The sequence below is a fragment of the Panthera pardus genome, unplaced genomic scaffold (genome assembly GCF_024362965.1).
Source record: "Panthera pardus isolate Hobbes unplaced genomic scaffold, ASM2436296v1 HiC_scaffold_6, whole genome shotgun sequence".
Lineage (NCBI taxonomy): Eukaryota > Metazoa > Chordata > Mammalia > Carnivora > Felidae > Panthera > Panthera pardus.
The window spans coordinates 93,462,384-93,478,522 of NW_026526991.1; the positions used below are offsets into that span (position 1 = coordinate 93,462,384).

The following is a 16,139-nucleotide window of genomic DNA, read 5'->3' on the forward strand; positions in this document are numbered from 1 at the left end:
CGAAAGAAAATATAATAAACAATATAAGAAATTATAAGAAAACATGTAACTACAAATATAAAGCATTACAATACATTGAAACAATGGTTCAAATATCCAGGTATATTAACGGTTATCAAAGGTGTGTGTGAAAAATACTGAGGGATTTGAACTTATGGAACTTATCAATAAATTTCATCAGTGTTAGGTGGCTGCCAGAAATGTCAAAACAAAGTTAAACTGCAGACCCGAAGCACACTGCCTAAGGGAAGAGAGACATTTTTTACTATTACATTTATTTCTGAGTGTCCCAGATAAAGAGGGACTCAAAAAACAGTAGGACAAAACAGGATGATCAGGCCAAAGAATGACCTAGAACAACGTGTTGTATGAGGAGTAGTTGGGAAAATAGAGGATATTTAGCCTAGAAAACACAGGTGAATTCTAATGGCTTTCTTTAAATAGCATTGGATCTATCATGTAAAAGAAATACAGAGAGAAACGGGCAGGTAGGCAGGTAGGCAGGCAGACAGACAGACAGATGGACAAATAGACGGGCACAGAAACAAAAAAATGAAAGGCCAATACCACCTCAAAATCAACAAATGTTGATTTGTTCAGATGCCCCCCCCCCCCAAAAAAAAGGAATTGCCTTATGAAATTAGAGACTCTCCCTTCTGTCATTAGAAATGTTGAAGCAGAAACTAGATAATTACTTGTCAGGAATAATAAACAGAAGATTCCTGTGAGAAGTGTGATGTTCCTTGATCACTTAGGTCTATTCCACTTCCAAGATTTTAGTATTCTACATTGTTTGCTAATAAATTTTGTTACCTAAGAGGAACACAAAAACTAAAAACTCAAAGTTTATCCCAGACTTTTGAATCATTCACACTCGACTCCAATAGTCTCAAAGATTACACATCTTTATCCTCAAGACATTTATTACTGTCTTACATGCTTCTCTTTAGGGTTATTTGTCTATACAGAAAATACTCTTCCATGTACTTTGCTATGACCCCCAACTGAATATTTATTGAACTACATTCAATAAATTCCTCTGTTTTGGTCTAACTCCCTTGCCTCTTTACCTATAAATAAAACCCCCTCAGTCGGCCTCGACTATTCTCCTAATCTAACATTTTCCCAATTAATTGCTCTAGAGAAGTGTCAAAACTTCCCAAATGTTTCAGAGATGTGTGTTCTCCACAAGAGAAGCAAGCCCTTCTCCCAATCCAATAACCTGCAGCACATAAAGCAAAATTGGTATCTTTCTACTATAACCATTTCTCTAATCCTAGTGAAGCTGTTTACTGAGATGAAACACATACCCACAAACAAAACCTAAGCAACACTGTCAAAAGACAAAAAGAAATAGGTTGTCCCCCTGATGCATGAGTGTGTGGCTTTCATCCACACTCTAGCTGGCCTCTAGCTTTTAAGTACCCGACTATGTAGTAATAAATGACCAATGGCCTTTCAGAGAGTCTAGAGAGCTGGAAGCCCCATCTAAAACTAACACTTCTAGGTTGCAGAAAGATCCTGCTGTTCAACTTCTAGAGAGGAAGGCAAAGAGCAAACAACTTCCTAATACCATCCCTTTCCTCCCTTACTTCTCTAAACTAGCCTCATTATCACCCATTGCTGTGTCACCTACTCACCCTCATCGCCCCAAATATATCAATCAGTAATACATTTTATCATTGGCCATACTGATATTAGCAGACACACATACTTGCATTTCTTTATAAACATAAATCTTTATGCCTTTATAGTATGGTTATATATTCTTTATGTTGTATAGTTCCTTATTTTTATTTAAATTAGATTACGGTTTTTTGTATACAATTTTTCAAGTATACAAAAAATAATATAATAAATGATAATAATTGCTTCTTGTGACCCTTCATCTAACTTAAAACATATTAAAATAAAACTTCTAATACATTCATTTTAGTTTCAGACTTAAATTCACTTTGTTAAAATGGTGATAAATTTAAGTATGTGGAAATGGAAAGGATAAAGGGAGAACTAGAAAACTTGACCATGTTATGTTCATAAATACACACTGTCTAATGTATGTCAATGAACCATTTGTGAAAACAGAAGCAGTCAGATTTTGATGATGAATTCAAAGTGGTACATTTACACTAAAACTTTATAGTTAGTAAGGTCATAAAATGTCATTTCTCTGTGTATACCAGTTGGTGTCACTACAACTGAAAACACAGTAACAAGACTATAATGAAAAGAGGTCTAAAACTGATTTCTATGTAATATGAACATATTGTATGCATGAGTAATGTTCATATATGAAGCCCGTTAGTTCATTTCAATACAAACCTGAGGAAAATTATAAAAAGTGGAAATCATTTTTTAAAAGACCAAATCCAAATATGGTATTCTAAATCTCCTGAGAAATTTACATTAAACAATCTACTAACCTTGGTATGATTAAAATTAAAACCAAACAGAAAAACTTCCCAAAGGTGAGAGAGAGATAGACATAAGGCCTGAGGGGTCAAGGGTGGGAAGTGGGGGTGGTCACAAAGAAAGGACCTGAATCTCTTACCTGTGGGTAGCTTGATATTGTGAAAAGGGCTTCCTCTTCTGTGAACCACTGCTACTTAGTTCATTTGTATAAACATTAAAAGCTAATGCAGACTTCTAGAACAGCCTTCTTGAGCCTAAATTCCTTGCTTGGTTCATATTCATAAAAAATTAAAAAAAAAAAACAGGCATACAGTAGATTGGCTACATATTAAAATTCCTTTCAAACAGTGGTTCACATCTGTTGTATAGTTTGTGCAGCAAACATCCCATTAACCACAAAAGCCAAAAAACGTCAGACAGTATGCCAATGAAGCTCACAGAACACACAAAGTACATCTTCCAAAGGACTGTTGCAAGTGAAGATGCCTAGAATCAGAATTCTTTTGTACTGCTTTCTATTCTGCCAACTATTAGGACTGCAGCAACTGTGTGCAGTTAAGTACCTCCCACATATTACCCAATAGTATCAATAGGCATAAAGCTATAAAAGCAGAACTATAAGCTTTAAAGGCTTATAGCTTCTCATTATTGCACATATTGTCAGTTGTGGAGGTCTCAGTACTCTTATTCTAAAGCATCAACTCTGTTCTTTCAGTCCAAAAGGCTGAATTCTTATACATTCCAAACAGAAAATCCATGACACATATTATTTGCTGCCCTAGCACAGCCAGACTGCAGTTACAGCTAGCTGGCACCAGTAAGAACAATTTACATAAAGCAGTCCTCATTTCATGACCAAACTAAAGGAGAATACTGCTGAGTAAACCCTCCCCCATTCGTTCCCCAACAAGCACTGACTGGTTCTAGAATATATCTAGTTATGTATTTATCAATATGATTCAAATCCAGGTAATAAGAGAAAATCAACTTACAATTCTTATGTAACTGAAATTCTACTTCCACCATGCCAAAAATATTTCTAACACCCAGAGATATCCAAAAGCCTTAGTTTTTCTGTGGTATAGATCAATATGATTACATAAATCCAAGAATTGCTATTTTTAACAATCATTAAAAATACAAATTATAATTCACATTAGCTAAAAGCTGTCCTCATCCTACTCCACAGCCAACTTTCAAATTTTAACTAATAGCTTAAATAGTAAATGATCATTAAATACATTTGTTCTTAGAACCACACTGCTTTACATTTCACCAAATAATAAGACTTAATGCATCCTCAAGTACCACTGTTACACATATTTACCACTAGTTAATATTACTAAAGTTTTTTTATAAACTCAGACATGGTAAATTACAAATACCTACACAAGAACATATTTTTTCAGTGGCACATTCTTGTTTAACCTTAATCATTCTTGTGCTGGTTTTAATGGCCAGATATGACTGAGCAAGAGTTGAGTCACTGTCTACGAAGTCCTTTAAATTTTTTTCAATAATTACTTTATGACCTACTAATAAATAATTCTATATCTTCACTTCTATCTTTCCACTTATTTTAGTGGGTATAAATATATTAAATTTCATTTTCAAATAAGTCTGGAAACTAGGTTAGTGCATATCTAAAATGATAATAAAATGAAAAGAAGTACTTAATATGCTAACTAGGGGTTATCCAAAATATGTTTATTTTTTAATCTTATTTTCAGCTGTTTTAAAACACTGTTCTTAAACTATCTCTATTACACAATAAAAACAATGGGGCTCTAAATTAGGGGAAATATAAAGTTATCATATATCAACAGGAATTAGTAGACTTCTAATCCTAAATATCTAGGTTTTCTTTGATAAGCAATAATAGAGTTTCTCAAATATTCTCTTTTCAGAATCTGTGCTCCACCAGCAGCAGGAGGAGAAACAGGGGCAAATAAATATAAATAATATGGTATGATTCTACATAATATACACTGTGTAAGGAACATTTGGCCACTGATCATAAAATCTCAGAATTGGAAACCATCCAAGTATTGTATTCCTTCCAGTTTTAATTTTGTTAGATGTGTCGTCCTTCTCTCTTCCTACTTTATGCATCGAACTCTTTAAATAAAAGTACTTGAAAATCAAAGAACCTAAAATCATTTAGACCAGCATAAAATATAACGTAATTAACAACTTTTTTTTTAAAGCTGATTAAGTTAAACAATCACCTAACAGTGAATTAATCATAAGAAGTTAAATTCTCTACAACCTGCTTACTAAAGAACCAATAATGTTAGTTATTATTCTAGCTCAGTGCTTTGCAAATTAATAATGATAAATAACTAATGTTTTATTTCCAATCCATCAAAGATCAATACTTTTGTAAATACAATGAAAATAAATTACTTGAAAAGTGAAACAAAGAGGAGGTATATAAAATATATGCCTCAATTATTTTTATTATTTGACACAAGTGACATAACATTACTTTATCAGATTGATATAAAAATTTCTAGACACTCATAACTTCAGCTCTAATCTCATGGAAGACCAGAACAAACAAAAACTAATCTGAACTGACCTTGAACTGGTTCACAGAGCACATTTTGGCAATGTTCACCTAGCTATTCACTACCTATTCTATCTTACCCCCAGGATTCTCAATCCCTTGGTACTTTCAACTACTCATATTTAGTGTCTATCTTCCCATTTCTCCTGCCCCAATGTAAATTCCTTGAGGCCAGGGATCTTGTATGCCAGACATCAAAACAGTGCCTGGCAAATAACAGGTACATAATAAATACTTGTGAAATTTGTTGAATCAACTGATCAATTCACAATCCATTTTTGTTTTCACTCTATCATGCTTCCTTAGCACAAATAAGAATTCTTACTGTGTCCTCTATGAGCTCTTTAAAGTCCTCTCTTTGAGATTTAAACACCTTACTTTCTGGCATTTTTACTGTAAATCAGCCAGACCCCTAACAACCCCTTACCCTAAAGATCATTTTCTAAAGTATCCAAGTAGTCCAGATTTCTCTCCAATTACATAATGTTTGAAAAACTAAAACAAAAACAAAACAAAACCAAATGTGCCAGAGGGAACCTCGTGAAGAAAAAGTAACCGATATTTACTAATAATTTGTATCCCACACTGCACTATGTACTTTATATATACTATGCTCATTTAAATCCCAATATCAAGTCTGTACGGTAGAGACTTTATTCCCATTTTAAAGATAAGAAAACTAAAGTCTGAAAATAAGCAACCAGCTTCATCCCATAAAAAATAATGCATAAGACTTATTGAGCACTTATGATAGACATTATACTTTGAGCATTATATATATATTCCTCATATAAACTTCTAACTAGTCAGTGAAAGAAAATGAGTTCACTTTCACTCTGATCGCAAAGTCTGTGTTCTTCCCTGACTCCTTATCTAATCCAAATCCAACTACCTCTCTCATTTCATGGTTGCAGAATGGTATAAGAGCATAAGTAATTTATCCAAAACTATACAATTAATGGCAGTACCAGACAAAAATAATTATTTCTTGACTTCCATACTAATAGCTTCCACTATGCATGCCATGATACTTCTTTGTCAGCAAAGGAAAGCAACAGGTCACATGACTCCTGAGTAAGTAGCACCTGGTTTACTACAAGGAGGGTAGAAGTCCTTTGGCAGATGCAGAAGCCACTCCTCAAACATGGTATTAAAGTCCCTCCTTTCATTAAACTCAAAGGATTCACTGAATCAGTAACATGTTTTCATCATTTCCATATGCACACATTAATGACTAAGAACAGACTGTTACAAATTACTAACTAATAGAGAACTCTGTGGAAGTTCTAACCTGAGAGATTTAAAAAAAAAAAAAAAAATCCCTTATTTGAACAGACTTTAAGCTTTCTCCCAAATCACTATCTCTTTTTGAAGTGTGAAGAGTTAGGAAAGCAGGAGAATAAATGTTTCCTGTGCAAGTTAAATGCTTTTGTAATTTCCACTAAAGTTTCCTCTCTAACTTAAAGCCATTTTCCAGAAAAGAGTAACATTTCCCTAGAGTTAGCAATGTCATGATATTACATGAATGTTAATAAGTTGGCTTTCGCTCTGGAAAATGTGAAATTCAAAAACACATCAAATCGTGATCATAAACAACCATGTTTTCTGGATCATTAATATAGTCTCAAAATAGTTGAGACAGTGAATGTTATATAAACAGAAGGAAACTTTTAACAAAAATAAGTCTACAATGGCCCTAAAATTAGTCTAGTGCAGTTAAGAAAGCTTTCTACTAGCAACTTTCTCATTTTAAGTGATAAGATTTTTCAACTCAACAATTTAAACAAAAATCTTTTATAAAATGTATTTTATTTACCTGGTCAGTAAACTGTATATCTTGAATATATATCTTAACTTTTTCTTTTTTAATATCATTAAAAACATCAAAATGATAAATTTAAAGAAAAGAGGGCTTATTATCACACTAAAAGATCTCAAGGTACTCCTGTTTCTAATCAGTATTTCTTTAATCTCTTCACTTTCATTCTATTGTCACTTTTTGCTAATGTCCCTGGATCTCTTCAATCAGCACCACCGTACTCTAATACAGAAATCAGGACAAGGCTGAAGATTAGCAAATGTGCCACACCTTCTAACGAATAAACTGTCTTCACATATGTGGTCTTTCCTACCAAGTAATGAGGGCTAGATTTTACTTATGTTTACTTTCTTCTAGGTTAAAAGCTACATACTAAATATAAAAGGCTGTCAACAACCTGTCAAATAACTAGGATAGGGATTTAAAAGGAGTTTACAGGGGCCCAGCAGGTAATGTAATTAGTGAATAGGACCAAATCTGAACTATATAGTCCCTATCTGAAGGGACAGCAGCTACTCCACTGTAGATTATTTTTCTAAAGCAGAAATACATTGTTAGCAGTGCCCATTTTTCAGAGATGAGACATCCAGATTTTTGCGTAAAATCTGACAGCTTTAATGACTGGACAAGTAGGACAGCGGCTAAAGAATAAAGTCTGTCAGCTGCCAATTTGTGGCTACTGAAAGAAAACTCTACTGTTAAGATCCTCACGTATACTGAAACACAGAAAATTCTAGGCCCTGAATTCAAATCATCTCTTCAGAGAAATTATTTTCTCAGGGTATATTTGGATTCAGCCAGACTAGAATTGAAACATTTCTCCCACTTACTCCCCTAATTCTGTAATGTCAACATTCTACATTGGCTTTACTTAATAAACATACCTGGCACTATCCACATACAGCAAAAGGTGGCTAATTTATGTAACAGAATAGGACCAGTAGTAGAAACATGAATACAACATATTACCAAGTGGATGTGGATGTACTAATATTAAAAACTTTTTTTTTTTACATTTATTAATTTTGAGAGACAGAGATAGACAAAGCATGAGCAGGGGAGGGGCAGAGAGAGGGGGAGACACAGAATCCGAAGCAGGCTCCAGGCTCTGAGCTGTCAGCACAGATCCAACGTGGGGCTCGAACCCATGAACCATGAGATCATGACCTGAGCCGAAGTTGGATGCCCTACCGACTGAGCCACCCAGGCGACCCTGGATGTACTAATATTAGTCAGCACTTCTTGCTTCTGAGTATGAGCTATATGAGAAATTTCCCATACGGTTTAAACATGCCACATTCCTTGATCCAATCACATTTAATAAAGTACAGGACATCTGAGAAGCAAATAAAGTAGAAAGCATTCAAATATTACTGGAAAATTAGCATGCTGGACACTTGTAAAGTATTTTATGGTACTCTTCAGAAACATTATATAAACTAATTCTTAGCCTATTCTTGCCAAATAGATAGGAATTTTTTCCCATTTTACAGATGAGGAAACAACAGTCAGAAAATGGAATGAGTTGGGGCGCCTGCGTGGTTCAGTCGTTTGAGCGACAGACTTCAGCTCAGGTCATGATCTCACGGTTTGTGAGTTCGAGTCCCGCATCGGGCTCTGTGCTGCAGAGCCTGCAGCTCAGAGCCTGGAGCCTGCTTCTGATTCTGTGTCTCCCTCTCTCTCTTCCCCTCCCCCCCACTCATGTTCTGTCTCTCTCTGTCTCAGAAATAAACAAACATTAAAAAAAAAAAAATGGAATGACTTGACCAATATAAGAAGAAAGTAGTAAAAACAACTCAAATTTAGGTTTGAACTCTTCATCCATGTTCTTTCCACTACATCAACATTTTCCTTAAAGGCTTATACTAATGAAATGGCTTAGGAAAAAGGATAAACAAATAGGGAGCTAAGAAGTGACAAAATAATAACACAAAACCTTAATTACCCAGCTCCCAGATTTATTATGCCTTCAGTTATTCACCTAATAGCTAACCTGGAATTCAGCATAGACAATTTGAAAACTGTCACCAATCCCAAAAGTAATAATCCCATTGAGGTCTAGTTTATGCTTATAGTTGCAAAAATGCAACATGGCAGGGAAAGAATTAGGAATATCCCAAGCAACCACAGTGTTCCTGTTTCCCCATGTACAAGTAATAATCAATGGAGTCATCTTGCAGAGAGTAGAGATAAATTGTATAATCCACAATAGAAGGCAAAAAGAGTAGACAAGTGAAATTTCCCCCAAGGTCCCACTCTGAAGATCAACATCAGTTGGTCAATAATTTCAGCCTCACAAGTTTTTCTCTAGCAATAAACAAGAACAAACTGAGTAACTGGCTTGGACTGTATGAAATATTTGATATACAGTGAGCTGTTCATTCTATGAGAGGCATAAAAATAATAATAATGATTAAGGGCATCACACATTCACTTCCTGTGTCATACTCACTCTAGGGCAAAACCTTACTGAAAAGCATGATGGATAAAATCTCTCTCACACACTGAATTTGTTCTTCCTCTCTTTGGGGGGCAAGCTCATATGACTGTATTTACATAAAGTAATGTTCCAATTATAAGAATCCACCATATCACATAAAAGAGTCCTAACAACTTCACAAAATAATAAGCTAATGGAAGTGAAACAAATATGTTAAAGCTGTTAATGAAACGGAGTGATCCCAAATATACTTTAAGCCACTGTATAAATGGGCAATGATTAAGTTAGGAAAAGCAATTATTTTCTTTCAAAAAAAAAACAACAGTAGAACAAATATAAACATAATTTTGTGGCAAGGCAGCAATTCCAAACTGTTAAACTGTGCAAATATAGATCTTATACTCTACCTTTATGAAATTAAGAAAAAGAAAAAAACATAACATATGTTCTAGTATACTGAATCCTACAGTCCCTAGCACCTGGAGTTCTATAAAGAAGCAACCTAGATCCTAACATTAATAGATTATAATTGTCATATATCATCTGGTTTCAAACTTTTGTTTTCATCATAACAGCCTAATTGCTCTCATTTTATTAAATAAACTTACAATAAATAAATGCTATAAACTTAAATTATAAAATAAATACAGAACAATAAAACACCATATGTATCCCTTTTAAATACAGGGGTCTTTCATAAGAATTTAATGTGCAAAAAGTTGCTGTTTTTGAAAAGTTGCTCTATCTAGAAAGTTCAAAACTTACTGTTCTATGTCATATTAGTCAGGGATATATTCATAATACTCTAAACAAAATTAGAGAAATGTACTATACCATCTATAAAAAAATTTTAGTAAGTACCACAATTTAAACATTAGAACTTAAAGTGTAACAGTTCTGCTGTCTGAAATATATGAATAAAAACTTCATACTCTCTGGATCTCTATGAACTTATCATATCTCAATAAACATTTCTACTTCAGAAGAATGTTAAGAAAGCTTTTTGCAAACTGTGAAACTAAATTTACAAAATCATTGAATTATATTATTTTTAACAATACCACAGGTTTAAACTAAGGCTAATGTGGACATCAGCAATTAATATCAATTAACTAAAACAACTGAGTATTTCTTTCAGCTCTGTTGTATTAGGACACATTAGCTAGAAAAAAAAAGGGGGTATCCAGAGCTAGATGTGAACTTGTTTCTAAACTCAAAATCTGAATCTGAATGACAATTTAAGCAAAAAGTAATTAGCATAAAAAGTTATCACCATTAAAAATATGAAAGAATTGAATGACCCAGAGGAGGCAGCATAATGAGAAAAAATTGGAACGCACTGTACAAAAAAAAGTCTAACAGTGCTAAATTTTTTTTTCTTTCTGTAACTATGACTTATATTCAGAGAATTAACATTCTTCTCAGAAAGCTACCAAACAAAAGCTCCAACACACACACACACACACACACACACACACACACACACACAGAAAAATCTCACTCTTCATGTAAAACAAGGCTTATTTATGGCTTCTTTCCAAAAAAAAAAAAAAAAATCTATTCAGAAAATATATTGTTTTTAATTTTTACAAAAAAATATCAAGCAAACTAAAATATCTAACACAAAAAGAATACTAAGTTAATTAGGGCCAGAAAAGCACTACTGTGGTGATCTAATGTTCTGGCAATGACAGAACATAAGATGGTGAGAAATTACAGGAATTTAACCTTTGACCTCACCATCCTATGTACTGTTTCCATAAAAGAGGCTTAAAGCAAACATTTCAACTTCTTAGCAAGCTCCAAGTTCACCTTGCTATATAAACTCAGTAAAATTCAAGTATTTTTTAATTAAAATGTTCAAAGATAAAGAGTAATTGGTTCTTACCTCTGGTCCTGATGCATGTGCCAAATCTCCTCACTGGCATAGTTGCTGCCTAAGCAGCTACAAAGACTAGGTCAGCAGCCATTTTGAGACAGCTGCACTGTCTCAGTTGCACTAAAGTGTAATTAAGATGGCTGCAATGTGCACTCAAGAACTCACACAGTGAAAACTCAGCTATGTATCAAAGAAAGCCCCTCCCACTTTTTCAGCCTGCAGGAAACTGAACACAGACAACAGCTAATGCATATACTGCAACAAACAATGCAGCTGCTTAGGACACAGAAAACAGAGAAGGCAGCAAGCCAGTTTTGTAACACAATGCCTGCGAATCCACCCCGACTTGCAATACAGACTTTGGGCACATCCAGATCCCAGACAGCTTGAAGTCCATGCCACATATTAGCAGTTACAGAGATAGAGCCAAATCACACACAGCAAACATCAGGGAATTCGCTTGAAAGAAAGCCTCCATTTCAGTCCAGAAAAAAAAAGTCTGCTCAAGGCCCCCTTTTTTTTTTTGTCTTTTATAGTACTTTTATCACAAAAAGAGTGCCAATTTTTAAAATTTCTGGAAAATTAAGTTGTTTAAATCCTGATAGTCAATTTCCATTTATAGAAGGCTAATTATTCTCTTTTTCCCCACAGAATCTAAGCCCCAAAGTACTCAAATCTAGCAGAATGGTTAAAGCTTGCAGTCAAATTTTTGAATCTTGACAATAATTTTAAGTAATCGCTGGGAAGAGACTAGAGTCATTAGAGCTACAATGACAACAAAGCTTATTTTGAGTCATCAGCTATAAAGATAAAAACAATTTCTTCTCTTTTGTAGTCCAGATGGCCACAAAGACATTTCCAGGTGAGTGTTTGGTCCCAGGGCAAATTAAATTTCATGCCCTGCCACAGACCTCCCAACATTTTAATATGGGTGAAAAACAAATAAAAATAAATAATGTAGACACCCCTGGAGGAAAAAAAGAAAATAGGGAGAACAAAGGGGTAAAATTCAGTCGGAAAGTGGATATATAAACAAGACAAATTTGAGCGAGATCCCAACAAATCTGTCTTGGCAGTAACCTACCCATCAAGAGAAGTGAAGGACAAGAGCACAGAAGGAACCTGTGTGCTTGATAGATAGCTCACATCATCTAGGAAATCCACCTTTTCCTTCTCTTTTCCTTGGTTAAGCTTCCTAAAATCTAGCTGCCCTATGTGATCTTGTGTCTATCCACCACTAGATGTAGGGATTTATTAAAATTCATTAAGGGTGCAGGGAGGTAGAAGGGATATATTCAAAAGGCGATTGGCCGCATAAGTTGATGATTGTTCAAGCTGAGTGATGGGCACATGGAGTTGATTCTTTCATTTTATTTCTGTATATATTTAAATCTTCCCATAACAAAAGTTTAAAAATGAAACAAAACTATTCAGCTTTTTAAAAGATCCCTACTTATTCTCCATTAGTCAAATTGGACGATGTACGTAAAAACTGCTTCAAATAGTACATTGGGGGAAAAAGGTTACATTTAACCAAGCCAGATTAATTCTTCAAAATAATAATAATAATAATAATAATAATAATAATAATAATATTCTCTGAGGATGGCTCAAATCTAGTTGCTAAAATCAAGAGACTGGTAAACTGTGAAAGATTCAAACAGGATAGACATTACTGTGGCACCGAAATGTGACTAAGGTTAATGTCAAGACAAATAGCCAAAATTTTTAAAGCTGCTGAATGAGCAACTTCTAATATTCAGGAAGCAGATTCTTTTGGAAGTCTGTTCTACAAAAATTTAAATTATGTAACACACCCTCAAATGTACCCTGTCCCATCCCCTCCTCCCCAAGCCTCCCCTGTCTTGCCAAATACTTTTCCAATGTAAATCCTGACTACTTTTTTCTCAGTCTAAGCTTTTTGAAGCAAGCTAAGTTGCTGGCTATTACTATTAGCTATAACAACTCCTTTTCACCCAATTTAGACTTCAAAATAAAAGACATAATCTACATTCCCTCAGTGTACCAATCCTCCTCCAGCCAATACAATCATTTAACTACCAATGTACTAGATTTTCTCTATTATCCCAAGGCACATTAAAAAAAAAAAAAAAAAAAAACAATAAATATACTGATTATCTACTTCACACATGAGACTTTAGAAAACAAAGCAGTAGGGAAGTACGTTAATATAGATCAAATCTTCAGATGAGTTTTACATGCATCATTTCAATTAATTCTCACACTAATCCTATGAGGTTATGTTACTTCCAACTCATGACTGAAAACAACAGGCTCAAAGATTAAGTAACTTCACAAAAGTGCTAAGAGCTGAAATCCATCCTAGACTACACCCAGTCTGAGCCCATGGAACTTCCATCACCCATTTCTTCCCACATTGGTTCTGTTTCTACACATCATGAAAATAGTTCAGAAAAGAAAAATACTTACACTGTTATTCAGATAACTGTTGCCACTGCCCATATGTTTCACTCTATCCTAAAGAAACTATCCTAGTTCACCCAATAAATCTTACTCATGATTCAACCTAAATTATCTCATCAGTAACAATCTTTTACTTATTCTCTTTTCCCCTTACAATACCCATCCCCCAAGCCAGCTGTAATTTCTCTCTCAAGATCTTTTGTGCATACCATCATTACACTTATCACATTTCATTGCTTATATCTTTACACATGAGTTCCTAAAGGACAGAAATTACATCTTATGTCATTTCCCATTCACTTCCATAGTGTGAAACACAGTATTTGTTCAATAGACGGATATTGAGCTGAAGTTAATTCCCAGTGTTTTCATTTCTACTATAAAAATCTCAGAAAATTCTACATCTTTAGGGGCGCCTGGGTGGCGCAGTCGGTTAAGCGTCCGACTTCAGCCAGGTCACGATCTCGCGGTCTGTGAGTTCGAGCCCCGCGTCAGGCTCTGGGCTGATGGCTCGGAGCCTGGAGCCTGTTTCCGATTCTGTGTCTCCCTCTCTCTCTGCCCCTCCCCCGTTCATGCTCTGTCTCTCTCTGTCCCAAAAATAAATAAAAAACGTTGAAAAAAAAAATTTTAAAAAAAAAATTCTACATCTTTAAAACGTTCATTTTCAGGAGCTCAAATCTTACTTTCTAGGAAAAAGAAGTCAACTAATAATGAGTCAACAGGTTTTTAGCCTTGTCCTAAAACACCTCTGTACTTAAAACTCAACATAGAAAAAATACCTTTTGTAGAGCATTGTCCAGTTTTTAGTGTTTTTATAGGATCTACTATGTGCTCAGAATAGCTGAACTATGAAAAAAGCCTATAGAAAATTATGGAACATAGGTATATTATTTACTTTTACGTTTTCAAATTTTACTAAGAATACAGCTTGACTTTTATGTCATACAAGAAATTTGCTTTAAATAGGATAAGTCTTAATGAACCCAATTATTGTTTATTTGTAAAAGCAAACACATTTCAAAGCTACTTCAAATATTAGGTAAACATTTCCATGATTACTCAATGTTTTATCTCTTTCTAAATAAAAACTAGCACTTTTCACATAATTTTTTCATTTCAGTCTTAATCATGTAAAACAAGAGTACCAAAATTTCAAATTTTTATGAGCAGAGAATGTGACCATTTGCTATGGGTTGCCCAAGCAACAAAGAGAACTGGAAGAGAATAACTGTAATTAACTACTATAACCTTTTATATAACATATACCATACTATTACAAGATTTTACATATGCAAAATATTGAAGATTCCATAGAACCTAAATAACAGGTTCACTATATCAAGTAAAAAGTAAATACACTTTTATTTAACTAATATACTTCAGTTACATGTTATTACCAATCTTACGTATGCTAAAAGAAAAAATAAACATGAGAATGGTATTAAGACAATGAAATGAAAACACCGTAATTTCCCTCTCTCAAAGCCCACTAAAACTACAATGAAGGTAGTTTTTGAAAGCATAAATCCTTAGGAACAAGGAGAAAAGTAAAAAAGAAAATAGCTAAAAAGATTTGGGAAGATGAAAATAAGCAAAACCACTGGTAACTAACTTAGCAGTTCCCAAAACATCACAGTACATGCTTCACTGGGGACAAGAACCAATTTAAGTTACATGGCGGCAACTTCAAAAGACATAGCAACTAAAAGAACAAGGTCGACTGGGACGAAGGGAGCAAACAGTAAGGCTGGTATGACTGAAAAAGGGAATACTAGTGAAAGCTGTTTGCAAATCAATAAGATACCATCGATATCCTTACCACATTCCACTGAATACCTCCTCTCCAGAGTCCTAGCAAAACTATGAAGGCAACATCCACAGTTAAAAATGAGAGTGGCATACCAAAAAGAGAGGGACTAAATGCTGGCTGCAGAGACACCTAGTCCTTTTCTTCCATTAATCTTCCAGAATGCTACCAATCAGACCCTTATTCTCCACATAAGAAAATGAAAACGGAGTGTACTTAAAAACCACAAAACACAAGACTGTAAGGTCTTGGGAGCTCTCAAAACCACCCCACACAGAAAAGCCTAAAAAGCTTAAAAGCTGACAAATTTAGATATTCTAATCAACTTCTTAATTTTCCACAACAGCCAGGCAAGAAAAAAAGGACAACTGAGACAAGTCTCACATGGAAGACAAAGACCAAAAACAAACCAAAAAACAAACCTAAACAAAAAAACTCACAAAGACTATGCAAGAAAAAAAACTTCAAAAAAATTAATATTCTCAGATAAGAAAAGATAATACAATCATATGTCAATAATAGAATACTAGGGGTTCCTGGCTGGCTCATACAGTAGAGCATAAGACTCTTGAGCTTGGGGTTGTGAGTTCAAGATCCATGTTGGCACAGAGTTTACTTAAAAAAAAAATAGACTACAGGCTAAAACCAAAAAGTAGAAATTAAGAACATAACATAAAAAATGAAAAACTCAATAGAAGAACTGGATGACAAAGTTGAAGAAATCTAGCTGAACAAAAAGACAAAGCTGTAAATATGACGGAAAAAAAA

General features: G+C 34.3%; 1 protein-coding gene across 5 annotated transcripts in view; it reads right to left on the reverse strand.

Moving 5' to 3' along the window:
* ATF7IP (activating transcription factor 7 interacting protein) overlaps positions 1 to 16,139 on the reverse strand; it is a 121,227-nt gene that overhangs the window by 92,974 nt on the left and 12,114 nt on the right. For 2 of the 5 annotated variants that reach the window (XM_019452042.2, XM_019452041.2), the window contains exon 1: positions 11,129 to 11,451. The exons of 1 other annotated variant lie outside the window; for it this stretch is intronic. In XM_019452042.2, the coding sequence (XP_019307587.2) occupies positions 11,129 to 11,145 (17 nt within the window). In that variant the 5' untranslated portion in view covers positions 11,146 to 11,451. Of the gene's footprint in view, positions 1 to 2,551; positions 2,871 to 11,128; positions 11,458 to 16,139 lie in introns of those variants that run through there. 2 more of the 5 variants (XM_019452044.2, XM_053894972.1) reach the window with 2 other exon arrangements.